At 41.5% G+C, this 16218-nt stretch overlaps 1 protein-coding gene across 2 annotated transcripts in view; it reads right to left on the bottom strand.

Moving 5' to 3' along the window:
- Window positions 1-16218, bottom strand: part of AGPAT4 (1-acylglycerol-3-phosphate O-acyltransferase 4) — an 86761-nt gene that overhangs the window by 18466 nt on the left and 52077 nt on the right. For both annotated transcript variants that reach the window (XM_074818636.1, XM_074818638.1), the window contains exons 4-6: window positions 9780-9941; window positions 7911-8064; window positions 1105-1207 (exon numbers count right to left, since the gene is read on the bottom strand). In XM_074818636.1, the coding sequence (XP_074674737.1) occupies window positions 1105-1207; window positions 7911-8064; window positions 9780-9941 (419 nt within the window). The remainder of the gene's footprint in view (window positions 1-1104; window positions 1208-7910; window positions 8065-9779; window positions 9942-16218) is intronic.

Here is a 16218-nt window from a genome sequence, read left to right as displayed (position 1 = left end):
AGGTTTACCCTGCCTGTAACAGCTTTTCAGGAAGCTCGAAAAGACAAATAGCTAGCCCATGTCATGGAAAGCAATTTCCATGCTCTGCCAGATTAACTTGCAGGAGGCTGGAAGGGTGTAAAGGGAGACACAGCAAGATGCACACCTCTACCGACACTGCTGGAGGAACGGCCCACACAGGTAGTGCCAGCTGCTCCTCCATGAACACTACCCAGCCAGGCCATGTACATCAAACACAAGGCCACTAGGCTGAGCTACCCATGATAGCCAAGTGGGAATGCAAACTCATGCTGCATCCATAAGGAATCAAAAGAAAGTTTCTTTTAACCTTTGACCAAAAAGTTGTGAAGAAAGTATTTTTTCAAACAGGAAGAAAAGGGGAGGTAAGAAGAAAAGGTCACCCTACTCTGCTTCATGTCAGTACCCAAGATAAACTAATTGGACCAGACAATTATAGCTATAAAAGGGTTATGATGAACTCCTGGTCACTTGTGGGATCACTTCCATGCTCCTATGCTCCAACTCTAAACCATCACATAGTCTGAATGCCTGCAGCATGGGTGCTGCTGGTAGAACCTGGCCTGGGAATTGGCCCATTCCCATTAAGATTATGTGAAGCCACTGGGGTGTTCATCACTTACAGAAACATTAATGATACGGAATCCAGGTAATCGTTTTTTCATTAAACAACCCCCTTTCTTGGTAGGAAGAGAGTGGCAGTCAAATACATCAACAACTACACCAAACAGAGATGGTAAAGCCACTCCATCCGAACACTGAGTAGATGTTTGGTATTCTAGCCAAGTGAGTGAAAAGAGGCCCCACTGTTGCTGCTAAGCTGACAAATAGACACACAAATGAATAAAAAAATAACAAACAAATAATTCTGTAGACCTTTATAGGGTCCCCACACATATAAAGTCACAGAACTTTACAAGAAAACCTTCCCATCCCATATGAGTTTATATCTGCAGTTCTGGGAAGTCAAGTTAGTACAGATTTGCTATCCGTTACCTGATTGAAAATATTTCCTTATTTGTGCAATTGTGATTGCAAGTACACACTCCTGTATGCCAAAAAGGAATTAAAATATGGATTACTTGCCTTACATATAAATCTGCATGATATTTCTTTCCATTTAGAACTCCCAGCAATGTTGGATTCTCATTATTTCTAAAATTGAGGGTAGAATCATAGACTGCAGAAACTACAAGAAGAGAAACAGGTTATGTAATTACTGTAGTAATAGAATGGAAGTAAGTCATTCTCTCTCACACAATGAGCATATGTAAATATGAAGTCATCAGCAATAGCACCACAGTTTGACTTGTCACCAAGGTAGAGATGACAATGGAATATTCAACACGCAGGCTTTAAAAAGCCAAATAACCAGTGACCCTTTCAGGAACTACCAGTAGAATGGAAAGGTCTGCTCTCCACCCATCCCTTCTTCCCCATCAGGTGCAGAATGTTGGGCATAGGGAACACAGTTACAGTTTCTGACAGTTAATATACCTAAGATATCGTAGGAGTCAAATGGCTGAAAAACTATTAGCTTTCTCAACTCACTGTGAATAGCACAACTCCCCCCCCAAATCAGGGTGAATAACCAGGCAGATACACACTTCATAAACAATGAACAATATCTACAGTTTGACTAAGAATGGGTAAAGTGTGTGTGAGACATCCTACAGCCAAAGGGCTTAATGCAACTATGAATCGCTGGGGTTCAAGACAACCTCCCCTTCATGTCCATTACTTGGTAACTGAGGAACTGCTATAGGGTGAAGGCAGAGACAGAATAACAGACCACGTCCTGTGTGAGCTGGGCTGCTGCTGTGAGGAACAGAACATCCACATTCTGCAGAACAAAACTGGCAGCCAAACTTTCAGCCTCCAGAAAACAGTTTCTGCAGTTCAGGACTGCACAGTAACAGTAAAAGTATTTGCAAAGGTCATTCATATTTAAACTAAGACAGCATTAACAAGCAGTTTCTACAGAAAAAGCATTCACTGTTTTTAACTACACAAAGTATTTCAAAAAAGTTTATTTGAACACATCCTTAGGGACACTGTTTTCCTGATGTCACAAAATTACCAGAAAGCGATTAATTTTCCTGACACTGAAACCAACTGTGCATCGTGGTATGAATTCTAAGATCAATGCCAGCAACCAAACTTTTTTTTCTTTTGGTCACAAAAGTGACTAACATGCACTTCACGTGCAGCTTGCTGTTATTTTAGGTTTTCTGCTCTAGGGTTTTGCAATAATGAACACTGTGATGAACCTTTATTGTGACAGCTCCTGACCCACCTAAGAAAGCCTTTTATTACACAGAACAGATTTGCTTTTGAAGCCTCTCTAGCTGCGAGAGATAAATACAGCATGGTCACAACATTCAGTCCCCAGAAACTCACCACAACATTCGTTATTGCAAAACAGAATTCATAGTGCAGAACAGAACAGCCTGGCTTCAGCACTGCAAGGAAATCCTGAAAACAGAGGCCAAAACCCCGTCACTGCATACAGACCGTATCCCTCATTAACAACTCTATCCTTTTCCTACTACAGTTGGATTTTTAGCCCAAACTCAAAACTACAACACATAAGCCAAAATCTACTTCAAGCACACTACTCTCCCTGTACAATATAAGTAGGAAATTACTTTTTTTGAATAAATTATCTACCTCCATTTTTAAGCTTCTTAAGTGTAGAAGGATTTTACTAATCCACTCTAATTTACTAATCCAGTGTAATTGAAGGAAGACAAGAGCTCAATTTGGTTTATATGGGGTAAGCTTCTTAGTTTATTCATTAATAGCATGAGATTATTTTAACGACAATAGGGACGCAATAAAGGAAAGTATGATGTACACAGCACTTGTCCTTTTGTCTTTTAGAAGACATCTACATTTCAGTTTTGATGTGAGTTGCATGCTTGCTCAGACACATTGGAAGATGTTTCTCCTGTTTTGAAAAAACTTCTGCAGAGTTGGTCAGGAACATCTTTATGCGCTGATGACTGTACACAGTTTTCCTTCACTCTAGGGAAAAAAATATCCCATTCTGGTTTGTAACTGGTCTGTAGTTTGATATTCAGTCCAGTCCTTTTTAATATCACACTGAAATATTTTTGTGCGAAGCAGTGCCAAATCCAACACAACGATAGCATATGCAGGAGTAAACAGACCTCTGTTATATCCAGATATAAAATATCTGAAGACTTAATCTTTTCCATTTTGAAAGTGCAGGAAAACAACAACAGAAGTGTCAAAGAAAAAGACTGCACAGAATTAAAATTTGCCAGAAAGCTCGCACAGCCAAAGCAGCACTAGCATGCTGTGTGACACACTGTAATTGTTTTTCATTAAGTGTGTATTTCATAATTACATAATTAGAACTGGACATCTCATGACCTTCTCATCCAAAAGCTGAAAAGTCAAGAAATTTCATGTTCTAAACCAAGTAAAAAAATATCTTCACCGTATCTCGAACACATTGCAACTGTCTCACTCCCAGACTAATTTAGGCAGCATTTGTGAAGTTTTGCTTCAATTGTGAAATAAAATATTTTCTCAAATAAGTTCTCTTAAAATATCTTTTTCATTAAAAACCAAACACCATTCAGTATTTGGAAGCCTTTTCAAAAGCTCAGCACAAATCATAACTGAAAACAAAATTTTTCTGGCTGAATTGCTATTTTCTGACAAAAAAAGGCTAGCTGTTTTGTTTTCTACTCTCTGCCCAACTTTTTTAAATATCTTTAATTGTTGGTTCCTTGTACAAGCATTCTGACAGAGAGCTACGTACTTAGGAATTTAAGTTCTTAATTTCAACCTAAGAAATCTTCGGATTACATATCTAGAGAGGATTTTTCAACTGTCCTCTTTATTTGCATGCATTACTTTGTGGACATGGTGGATTACGCCAGAATGATCATCTGACAAATCAACCTAGAGGCAATGAGTATGCCTACATACGGCTTCATACCAGCACACAATGATCTGAAGTGAAGACTAGGAAAGGGAGGGGAAGAGATGATGGAGTTCATTGTACTGCTGGTATGACAGCCACTTGACACAATCCTTTGATTTAACATTTCATTGCTCTGGTCATCTGGGTCAAAAATCACTCATCCTCTCAAACTTGTTAGATTGCTCAGGAGGATCACCAGGAGCCTCACTAAACATTGAAAAAAAATCCAGGACTTTAAAGTGCAATTCATGGGAAAAAAAATTGCAAAACCCCCAAACACTGTCATATCGAACTCTGTTAGAACGTCACCCTGGTATTTATTCTCATGCACCCCCTTTAGGACAGTAGATCCCAGCATGCACAATTGGAGGAAAAGGTTGACAACTTGGACTTATCTACAATCCATCGTGAGGCACATTTTTAAATACAATTCTCAACTAAATAAAAACAGCTGAAAGGAACTGCCTGATACACTGCCAAGCAATAAAAGTAACAGTTAAATATATCTTTTGCAATATATTTTGCAATATGATACTTATTTTTACTGTAAGTAATGGATGAGTGTTTCAGAAACAGACCTGTACTTTCATTTGCTTCCATGAACAGGACAGGTAGCAAACTCTACAACATAACAGCAATTTATTAAGACAGCAAACAGCTTCTAGAAATGAAGTTCCTAGAGACTGCATCTGTACTACCAAACTGGTAGAGATGGCCACCAATAAAAATATCAGAACAAGTTCAAAAAAATATTAAAAGCACTCCTTTAAGAACCAAATTGTGCAGATATATGAATTTGTGAAAGCAAGTCTCTGAAAACAGAGTTCCATTATCACTTATGAAAGAAATGAGTTAGGAGGGAAAATTCTTTATTTGTTATTTTGTGTGAAAGACATTTTTATCCAAATATATCTGCTTATGCTGAGAGATATGGCACCACTGGTATGGAGGCAGTCTCCCATGTATGCACATTAAATAAACTCCTGCTGAAGCTAAGTTTTTCAAAACTGATGGACTTGCTAGGCTGATGTCACCAATGCCTGTTTCCAACAGACACAGAACTACTGCACCAGCTAGCACTGAGTTGATACAAGTTTCACAAAGGACCAAGGTGTGATGACTCCTACTGTGGGTGAGCTACCCCTAGAGCCACAGAACCAACATCCATACAGCCTCAGACAGGTTGAATCACACCCTTGTCAGAAAGGAGCAATGAAGACTAGAGGAAAAGGAAATGCTGACCTCCGTCACACCCAGCTTGGAGCCAGATCCAAACATTTGGCTTGCCTTCACTGCTACATCATGCTGCAGCTGTCTCCCTTAGCCAGGCGCTCCAGCCAGGCCCACCACCCCTTGTGGAAGGGCGGAAAGTGCATTAGTCTAAGCAGCTGGCCCCAAAACAGGCTCAGGCCCCAAAACAGACTCAGCCCAGGTCTCTCACTTTCAGACATGCAGGGATACCCCACTGCAGACTTGGCCACTGAAGCAGATGTGAGCTGTACTGCAAGAGAGACAGGTCAGCCTGCAAAAGTCATTCTTGTAGATCATTAGAGATGTCACTGAACTGAAGTTATGAACATCTGCATGTTGTCACTGCTGCTTCTGCAGACAGAGCAGCAATTCATCAGTCACACTGATGCTGTTTGGAACAAGTAATTTGAGGCTGTAATGGAGGGACACAGACACTTCCTGAGCCATGTTCTAAGGCAGAGCATAACAATGAGACTCAGGGGATTTACAGTGAAATAATCAAATAGTACTGTTTACCAACATAAATATTCAAAACAAAAAAAGTCCAGATTACTACAGCATATAGCCTCTGCATATATTGACACCTACAACAACACATTACTGCTATAACATGGGTACCAAATGCCAGTGCAGGTTAACAGAGATAAGTGGTCAAATCCTATCAGTATTCATGTAAGAAATGAATAATTTCTAGATAGAATTTACATTTCTAGATTATGGACTGTCAAAACAGACTTCCACCACATTCCCTATTCAAAAAATATTCATGGACTTCCTTGTTGCCTGCACATATTAATGTTTCAAGGAGCTCTAAAAATAAGATACTGTTTACAAAAGCCTTTCAAATGTTCTTCACATGTATCCCTTGTCTCTATAGAAGAGAAAACTATAGTAACCCAGACAGGAACTCATCTCCCCCTCACTGCAAAAAGCAACAAGGCAAGTAAAGCAACATATCCAGAAGAATTCGCAATGCCAACCCGGGGTCATCAGCTGTTTCCCTCAGAGGTTTGTTGGTTGGGTTTTTAAGCTATACAGTTTCAACAAAAGCTATCTGTGAGAAGTTATGACTCTCTGGGCTTCTCCTTGAACCCTCGCAGTGAAATATTACCTTCTTACTAGCCTTACCCTGTTTGAACTACTAAGTCACAGCTTCTGGATTGAGGTAGTGACATACACTTCCCCAAGTATGAAAGTAATCTAGTAATCTCAGTCTTCTTTTTCTGAAGGTATTTCAAATATTTAGGATCCTAAGAAGTGTTACTGTAGAGTGTACCACATGAATGCCCAAAACATTTTATAAATGTCACTTGGGTGCCCTAAAAGTGTTTCCTTTTGAAACGTTTTCCCATAAAACAGCTACTTGTACATAATCATACCATGTTTTGCTTGCTTTACACAGAGTAATGAATATAACAAATCACCACCAAAATAACCTGTCCCTGATTCCCAGCGCAGAACACCGGAGGTCACTGAGTTTTGACTCAGCTCTTCTTCAATGCCTCAAGTCTACCCCCGCCCCCCAGCAAAACAGTTGCCCATATTCAAAAGGGAAGGTTAAACTGTGCCTTAAGGGAATTGCTGGATGCTGCTCATAACTTACATCATCTTCACATATCAGAAGAGATCCAAGCTATGCTATCCATTTTGGGGGTGGGAAGCTGTGGATGCCCGACAAGCCACAACAGTGATATCATCTACCTGACTTGCAAGAGGGTATGTAGAAGAAACATGAGAGATAGCAAGACAGCTGACTGCAAAGCTTTTACAGCAGCTATCCCAGATACGCCACATGAAAACATGTCTTCAAAGACAAAAGAAGTTTTGACATTAACCTCAGTCAAGCTAGAACATTTTCTTCTAAACCACTAACCACTTTGTCTTTCTTACATATCAGCCTTCTAACAACATACCATCTACTAAACCCCAAAGATACTGTAGCAACTATGGGTACTTAGCACTGTCTTTCCTTTACCCATGAAGTACACAGCAAAAGACTTTGATGGATTGTATTACACAAACAAAATCACTTCAAAGGCATGTGTGCCATACTCTGATGTCCCTTTAAAGTTGGCAAAGGCAAGTAACCAGAAATAACTGGGGGGTGGGGAGTTCAGAACAACATTAACCAATTAAAACTTACTCATGTTCTGTAATGTAGAAATTATTTATTTATAAATTTCACCTACATGTTATCTTCAGTTGAGGTCTACTCCCCTCCCCCAGCTCCACAAGGAAACTCTAAAAAGAGTACATCTATACAGAAATTTAAATCAGAATATTTATTTATAAATGGTGTTATTTGAGGTAGATATTTACAACAAGAAAATATTTAAGACACACTGCCTCAGATTTTCTAGTGATGTATTTGCTTCATTTAAAACAGGATTGCTTAGTAAATACTAAATATTATCTTTTGGCAATAGGTATGAAATGTGCAACTTGAGATCCTCTGATAGAGACTCACAGTAACAGCAAACAAAACAAAGACAAAAAACACCACGTTGCCCCAGGACTTTGTAAGTAGAACCTCATCTTTAATGTTTGCAGGCTAGTAGGTCAGAAAGGATCCCTAGCAGGCTCTTCTGCTAGGACACGTGCTACAGGGAAAAGGAGAGCATGGCAAAGTGACAGCAGTTAGATGAAATAACCATTTAGCATTGCTCCTTGTGACTTTCCTTACCTACATTTCTCAAACACTGCACGGTGACAGCAAATCCTTTTGTTCGTGGCAGCAGGTGATACTTGAGCTTGGGCAGGCCTTTGGCTTCAGCTACCTGCATGCTAATCTGGTGCTTCTGTTCTGTGAACCTTGTGCCCTCACAATGAATCAGGAACTAAAACCAAGAGAGAACTACAGTTAGACAACAGCTCAGGTCTTCTACATCTGTCTGACCAGAGGCCTCTCTAATTCTCACCAACACAGCCCAAACGAATGCTGCTAGCAGGGACAGGTGTGCCATACACACATCTAGGTAACTGAGTTGCCCTGGAGTAAAAAAAAGAACCCCCAAACACACACCCCAAAAAAAAGCCAAACCCAAGCCCTCTCAATTGCCCTCACCCATCCAACTTGCCATCCTCTGGTTTGAACCCTAGCCTTTAGGCTTTAACATCTGCTCTGCTACTTGCTATTAGAATGACTTGATTTCTCTAAATGAATCACTCAATCTCTAACAAGATGTTTGAAAACACTCAAAACATACTTCCTGTTGCAAATCTCTCACAGATGGCGAGGTGTTTGAGTGTCATGATATCTAAAACTTGGTTAAGTGTGTAAACCAAACACATTTCTAGGAAATGCTTCAGCTTGCTTCCCCTCACTCCCAACCCACTTGCTTTCACTATGGCATGAGGACCACTGATAACTGCAGACAGTAATTTTGATGCCAATGACTGAGCTGGTAACAGATGTAAGGCAACAGATGCAGGGCAACTGAAAGCCCATCCCCGTATGAACTGTTCAGTGGAAGTGCTCAGACATGAACGATTACAATTTTGCCACTGGCAGGCAGGGGAGAGCGGGCAGATCTTTGGAGATTTACCACTTGTCCATCTGCTCTCTGCCAAGCCTGAATGCAAACTAACACGTCAAAGAGCATTGCCAAATCACACAAGAAAAGTCCTCATAACCCACAGCAAAGATTTAGCCAACAAAGACAGAGACTGAAGAAAACTAGCCAAGCAGCCAGCTTCGGTTCCAGCTCATCTAAGAAAACTTTTACTCATGTATCACATGCATAATGTTAAACAGCTAGATGAAACATACAGAAACTGATGAGAAAATCCTTCCAGACCACTTGGCATGCTCTGTCTTCCTACCTTCCAAGGTGCTATTGCTGTGCCTTTTGACATTGTGTCACCATACAAACGCAAATTGAAACTCCACACTGCAATAACCCCAGGTCTACATCAACAACTGTATCTCTTACTACAGATATAGCTCCTTCTTAGTAATCCCTTTGCAGCAGTATATAAAGGATGGTGGCAGTTTGTGCTCACCAATTAGAGCTGGACTGCCTAGGTGCACAGAAAGGCATGCCACACCTTTTAAGAGTCACAGAGCACAGGCAAATCCCTGTGAGAGAGGCTGGAAACTAGAAACCAAGATTTGTCGCTTTGCTAGTCAGCCTCCTGCCTGGAACCCAAGCACAGAGCTTAGCTTCGATTGCTTAGCACTCACTTAAATCAATGACAATTAAAAATAAAGTTTTGTTTCAGAGAATGAGATACAGCATATACATCTTCACTAGGAAACCGCTTCTTAAACAGGCTTTGTGTAGGCCCTTGTGAAGCTGCATAAGGTACCATTTCCTCAACTGAATCCCTCTCTCACCATCGTCAGCTACAGTGGAAGAAAACTGGCAAGACAGACCATTACATGAGACATTCAAGAAGGAATCAATTCTTAGAGAATACGCTCCTGATACTGCCAGGAAGCTCACAAATCAAAATTCTCGGGAGCAACCTGGTGACTATCCCGTATTGTCTATGGCTTTCATCCCTCCCAAGCACTACACCACCTTGCACTCCACTTGTTAGTTGTACTCACCCAAAAGTTTTCAGGGTAGTCCCGGAGATTCAGCAGCTTCTGCATGACTGTTTTCCGATCTTCCTCCCACTTACGCTTGCAGAAGACTATCTCTAGGAAATACCACATCCAGCCAATGATAGGCATGTAGGAGAGCTCCTTCTTTGCAAGCACTTTGGAACTCTGCAAGACAAAGTCAAAGCAAGTAAGATAGAGTTACAACACTTAAGAGTTCTCTGTGGGTACAACACATGCACAGTTAGATGCTAACATACTGGTTCATATTGAATAGTCCCTGTTTTAACACCAGTCCAAAAGCAAAACAAAAAAAAGTTTTTCTCATATGGCAGAATAGTCAAATCTAATCTCAGATACCTGCATGAAAGAAGACTTCCAGATTTAAATATATATATCTATCTATCTCTCTGTGCGTGTATGTGTGCTTGTCTATCCTACCCAAACCCTGAAACGCAAAACAAATTCTTTCAAACACTGAGGAATCCATGCAAAATATCAAACCATATAAAATGAAATTCTTAATTCAAGCAGACCCTGGGCAATGGCAACTCAAGTCCCTTTAAGATATTTTGCAGCTATACTTCTCCCTGAAGCTGGGGCATCTCACCATGACCAAAAAACCTATTCTGAATGAGAAGCCATCAGAGAGTCATTGCTGCACAACAATATATTGAGGCATACACATGGTTTATCAGTGGAAGAAACCTTAAACAGCACTGGAAACAACAGCAATAAAAATACTTCACCTGTGTTTAGGTTTATGGAAGGGCAGAAATACTTACACAAAGCAGGCTTCTGGAGTGAGAAAAACAAAAAAGTACTGTTCCTGTCTCACAGATGTGACAGACACTGAAGTGATTTGTCCAGACCCTCCACAAGAAGTCTGTGGTTTCAACAAGTTTCAAATCTCAAATCCTACTCCAGAACTTAACTCTGTGATCATCTCAGACGGACATCCCTTTGGGCAGGAGAACTGATTACACTTGCTCCCTTCCTGTCTTCCAAGCCAGCCTGCCTTGGTAAGTTGTCTTATGTTTCACTTTGTTATTAAATAAAACAGCATGTGTGTGTGTGTATAGCAATTGTTGCTTCAGTATTTCCTGAAAAACAGTGACATTTTCTTAGAGGATAGATGGGGTGATTACAGTCCAGTTTCTATCCATGATACCATTATAAGCTACCCCATCAAAGTGCTCTGCAGATGGGTTCCAGGACATCGTATTTGACTAGTAGGAATTATTTACTGGTAGAAATTACCATCAACAGAAATGATCTACTTTTACTTTTTTGGTCACTGTTGTTCATTTGGTTACTAGGGGAAAAGACTTGACCTAATTCTTTATCTCAGTTCATTTCTCTTATCAGCTCTCCTTCCTTGAGAAGGAAAACACCTTAAATAATTAAGCTATCTAAATGCTCATAAGACTGGAAGGCAAGTGCACATCACATAGCTTCACTAGCAACTGTTACACTGAAGCAGAGCAGAAGATGACATGAGACAATGCCATTTCTATGAATGGAGGAACCATCTGTCAAATGATTTAACACTTTGTAATAAAGTGCTCCCTGTTGATTACTCCATCAGAACTCCAAACCCAGATCAGTACTCCAAATCCAGCTCTCCCACAAGGTGCAGCCATAGGATTCGGCACACTTTTTGCCTTTTCAATTTCAAGCCATGTTGGACGTTAGTCCCTACTGCATGGCAGCAGCAATACTGACCCCAGACTCCTCTTCCAGCTCCCCAAACTGCCCACAGACAAACAGGCTTTCCTCCCACCACTTACCTTAGCTCTCTGGTTTTCCCACACTACTGTTTTTCCTTCTCTAAGTTACTCTTAGTACAAGTAATTTTCTTATTCCCAAAATAAATATAAATAGTTCTAGCAGATAGCTTCAAAAGCCTCCAAAGAGCATTTTTTGTTGTAGGCCATGTACAGTATAGCTTCCTTTCAAAGCACACAGACCAGTTCATATGCTCTTCCATTCCTCTGCCTTGTACATGCCTGTGGAAGATAGCTGAGCCAAGGCTTTGCCCCAAGAAACCCCAACAGATAAAAAGTGTTTTTAGCTGAACAGGGAGAGCTAAAACCTTAGGGAACTACTGCCCACCTCAGCCACAACCAGGGCAGCTGTCAGCCACAGCCTAATGCAAGCCACTGCACAATGAGGCCAACAGCAACAGTGTCACCCCCCAAAAATAGAAAAAACCTCCATGATCTTAAAGTATATTTAAAGTAAGTGTTCAGTCTGCTCCACATAGAATGTACAAGGCCTCCAGAGCACAGAGTCAGAAAACACTATCTAGTAGTCCTCCCTCCAAGACCTTAAAACACAGGAATCCTAGTCCAAAAAGCAAGCTAAAGTAACTATTTCAACAGAGATATTTTCTAATGTTTTGCATATTTTAAAAAGCATATGAGTTAAACAAGGGGCAGGAGAGAAGTTGCCACCATTTATTTTTTCCCCCAGCAAAACAAAGAAATTATGTTGTGAGCTAAGGTGTCACATAGCATAGGTATAACCACAAAAGCAGAATAGATGTTCAAATTCTTCCTCAGGGCACGTTCTTACTCACTTTCTATGCCAATGCATTTTTTAAATTTAAAAGCCGTCTTTTAGACACGTGAGAGTATGACTCCTTAGACAAACATAAAAAGAAACTAAATCACCTTATGCTATTTTGTGCACCCTATCTATCCTAGGAGTAGAAGGAAGGCTAATGACACAGAACTAATCAGAGAAAGGAAACTCCTCAGTGCATTATACTGGTAAGACTGCTCTCGTGTGGGAGGAATACATTAGGCCTCCCCTCACAAGCTACAATCTCTCTTACAATAACTAGAGCTAGAATCTATTTCTGTTTCAGTCATCTACCCATGCACAGCTACTGTGTAAATACCTGAGGGCAAAAATGCAGCTCTTTTCCTTTACCAAAATGCTTTGGTATATAAGTGACAGCCACCTCTAACCTTCAAATTCAGCTTGTTCAACAGAATAAATTTCATTTAAAAGTGCTTATTTATTCCATGTAAGCTGCCTTCTTGAAGGATGTCAAACATTTTCAGTGCTCAGAACTGTGTAATTCCAACAGATGTTTAATGAAATTACTGCTGGATAGGGACAACTTGTTTACAATAATAGCATTTTAATCCAGATTCATTTCTTTTGGCCACGTTTGCTCAGATGGAAATACCCATTAAGTTCTTCTTTTGTGAATGATCGCACTAATATCACATTAAAAAAGTATTTTTACAAGCTTACTTTAGATGCATTTGCACAGCTATACTGTCACAGAAAGAAAATCTTGATTTATATGTCCAGTCTCAGTTATTCAACACCTCTTAATCACAGAATGAAACAAACAGCATGAAATCAACCTGCAAGCTGAGGATGTCTAACGAAATTTGTTCCAGTTTCAAAACAAATTCACTGTAGCTACAAATCACGAGAAGCAGCAGTTTGCCTTCTAAGTTATTTGCTCTCCAGGCTGCCCTCAGCATTGACATACTTGTGATGATCCCGTTTGCTCTATTTTTGAAATATAGCACTCCTCCATATTATACTCTCCGGGACATCAAGATGGAAAGCTATGTTTTAGTCCCTCAAAGCTATTGTTCCAGAAATTAGTTAGGCTCCTAATTTCTAATGCTTCCTGTTGAATAAAACTTTTCCATGTTGGAAAGGTAACACAGCAGTATTTTATAGGATATATGTCTAAGTATGTGTTAAGATGCTGTGATAAATACAAATAATAATGTATTTTTGGCTGCCTACATGAACAATCACATAATTTAGAATCACAGAATCATTTAGGTTGGAAAAGTCCTTTAAGATCATCGAGTCCAACCATAAACCTAACACTGCCAAATCCACCAGTAAACCATGTCCCTAAGCACCACATGTGGATGTCTTTTTAAATACCTCAAGGGATGGTCACTCAACCACTTCCCCAGGCAGCCTGTTCCAATGCTTGACAACCCTTTTCAGTGAATATGTTTTCCCTAATATCCAATCTAAATCTCCCCTGGCACAACTTGCAGCTGTTTCCTCTCATCCTATCACTTATATTACCTCCTTTCAGGTAGTTGTAGAGGGTGATGAGGTCTCCCCTCAGCCTCCTTTTCTCCAGGCTAGTCAACCCCAGTTCCCTCAGCTGCTCCTCACAGGACGTGTGCTTTAGACCCTTCACCACCTTTGTTGCCCTTCTTTGGATGTGCTCCAGTACCTCAACATCTTTCTTGTAGTGAGGGGCCCAAAACTGAACACGGTAGTCAAGGTTTGGCCTCACCAGTGCGGAGTACAGGGGGACAATCACTTCCCCAGTCCTGCTGGCCACACCATTTCTGATACAAGCCAGGATGCTATTGGCATTCTTGGCCACCTGGGCACACTGCTGGCTCATATTCAGCCGGCTGTCAACCAACACCCCCAGGTCCTTTTCCGCCAGGCGGCTTTCCAGCCACTCTTCCCCAAGCCTGTAGCATTACATGGGGTTGTTGTGACCCATTTGCAGGACCTGGTACTGAACCTTGTTGAACCTCGTGCAGTTGGCCTTGGATCATCGATATCCAGGCTGTCCAGATCTCTCTGTAGAGCCTTCCTACCCTCAAGCAGATCAACATTCCCACCCAACTTGGTGTCATCTGCAAACTTACTGAGGGTGCACTCCATCCCCTCGTCCAGAACATTGATTAAAATATTAAACAAAATTGAACCTAGTACTGAGCCCTGGGGAACACCGCTTGTGGCTGGCCACCAAATGGATTTAACTCCATTTACCACAACTCTCTGGGCCCAGCCATCCACTCAGTTTTTAACCCAGCGGAGAGTACACCCATCCAGGCCATGAGCAGCCAGTTTATCCAGGAGAATGATGTGGGAAACAGTGTCAAAGGCTTTACTAAAATCTAGGTAGACAATATCCACAGCCTTACCCTCATCCACTAAGCAGGTCACCTTGTCATAAATGGAGATCAGATTAGCCAAGAAGAACCTGCCTTTCACAAACCCATGCTGAGTGGGCCTGATCACCTGGTTGTCCTGTACGTGCCACTTGATGGCACTCAAGATCATCTGCTCCATAACCTTCCCTGGCACCGAGGTCAGACTGACAGGCCTGTAGATCCCCAGATCCTCCTTCCAGCCCTTCTTGTAGATGGGTCTCACATTTGCTAATCTCCAGTTGACTAAGACCTCTCTGTCTAGCCACGACTGCTGATAAATGACTGAAACTGGCTTGGTGAGCACTTCTGCCAGCTCCCTCAGGACACTTGGGTGGATCCTATCTGGCCCCATAGACTTGTGTGTGTCTAAGTGTGTGTCTAGCAGGTCACAAACTATTTCCCCTTGGATTATGTGGGCTTCATTCTGCTCCCTGTCTTCCAGCTCAGGGGGCTGGGTACCCCGAGAACAACTGGTCTTACTATTAAAGACTGAGGCAAAGAAGGCATTAAGTACCTCAGCCTTTTCCTCATCCTTTGTCACTATGTTTCCCCTCACATCCAATAAAAGACGGAGATTCTCCTTAGCCCTTCTTTTGTTGCTAGTGTATTTATAGAAACATTTTTTACTGTCCTTTATGGCAGTAGCCAGATTAAGTTCTAGGTAGGCTTTGGCCCTTCTAATTTTCTCCCTGCATAACCTCACAACATCCTTGTAGTCCTTCTGAGGTGCTATCCCTTCTTCCAAAGATCATAAAGCCTCTTCTTCTTCCGAAGTTCCAGACAAAGCTCTCTGGTCAGCCAGGACGGCCTTCTTCCCTGCCAGCTCGTATTTTGGCACATGGGGACAGCCTGCTCCTGTGTGTTGACGATTTCCTTCTTGAAGAACGTCCAGCCTTCCTGGACCCCTTTGCCCTTCAGGGCTGCCTCCCAAGGGACTCTGTCAACCCAGCTCCTAAACAGGCTAAAGTCTGTGCCCAAGACAGCATCCAACCATCACATCACCCACAAGTTCTTCTCTGTTCACAAACAACAGGCCCAGCAGGGCACCTTCCTTAGTTGTCTCACTCACCAGCTGTGTCAGGAAGTTACTTTCCACACACTCCAGGAACCTCCTAGACTGTTTCCTCTCTGCTGTATTGTATTTCCAGCAGACATCTGGTAAGTTGAAGTCCCCCATGAGAACAAGGGCTAGTGACTGTGAGACTTCTCCCAGCTGCTTATAGAACATATTTCATCTGCCTCTTCAATCCTGGTTGGGTTGGGTTGTGTGTAACAAGATTCCCACAATAGTATCTTCCTTGTTGGTCTTTCCCCTCATTCTTACCCATAGACACTCGACCCTTTCATCACCATCATCAAGCTCTAGATGGTCAAAACACTCCCTAACATACAGGGCTATCCACCGCCTCTCCTTCTGTGCCTGTCCCTTCTGAAGAGTTTACAGCCATCCATTGCAGCACTCCAGCTGTGTGAGTTCTGTGATTGCAACTATCTCA

The sequence above is a fragment of the Strix aluco genome, chromosome 3, assembly GCF_031877795.1.
Source record: "Strix aluco isolate bStrAlu1 chromosome 3, bStrAlu1.hap1, whole genome shotgun sequence".
Lineage (NCBI taxonomy): Eukaryota > Metazoa > Chordata > Aves > Strigiformes > Strigidae > Strix > Strix aluco.
This window is presented reverse-complemented; position numbering and strand designations above follow the sequence as displayed.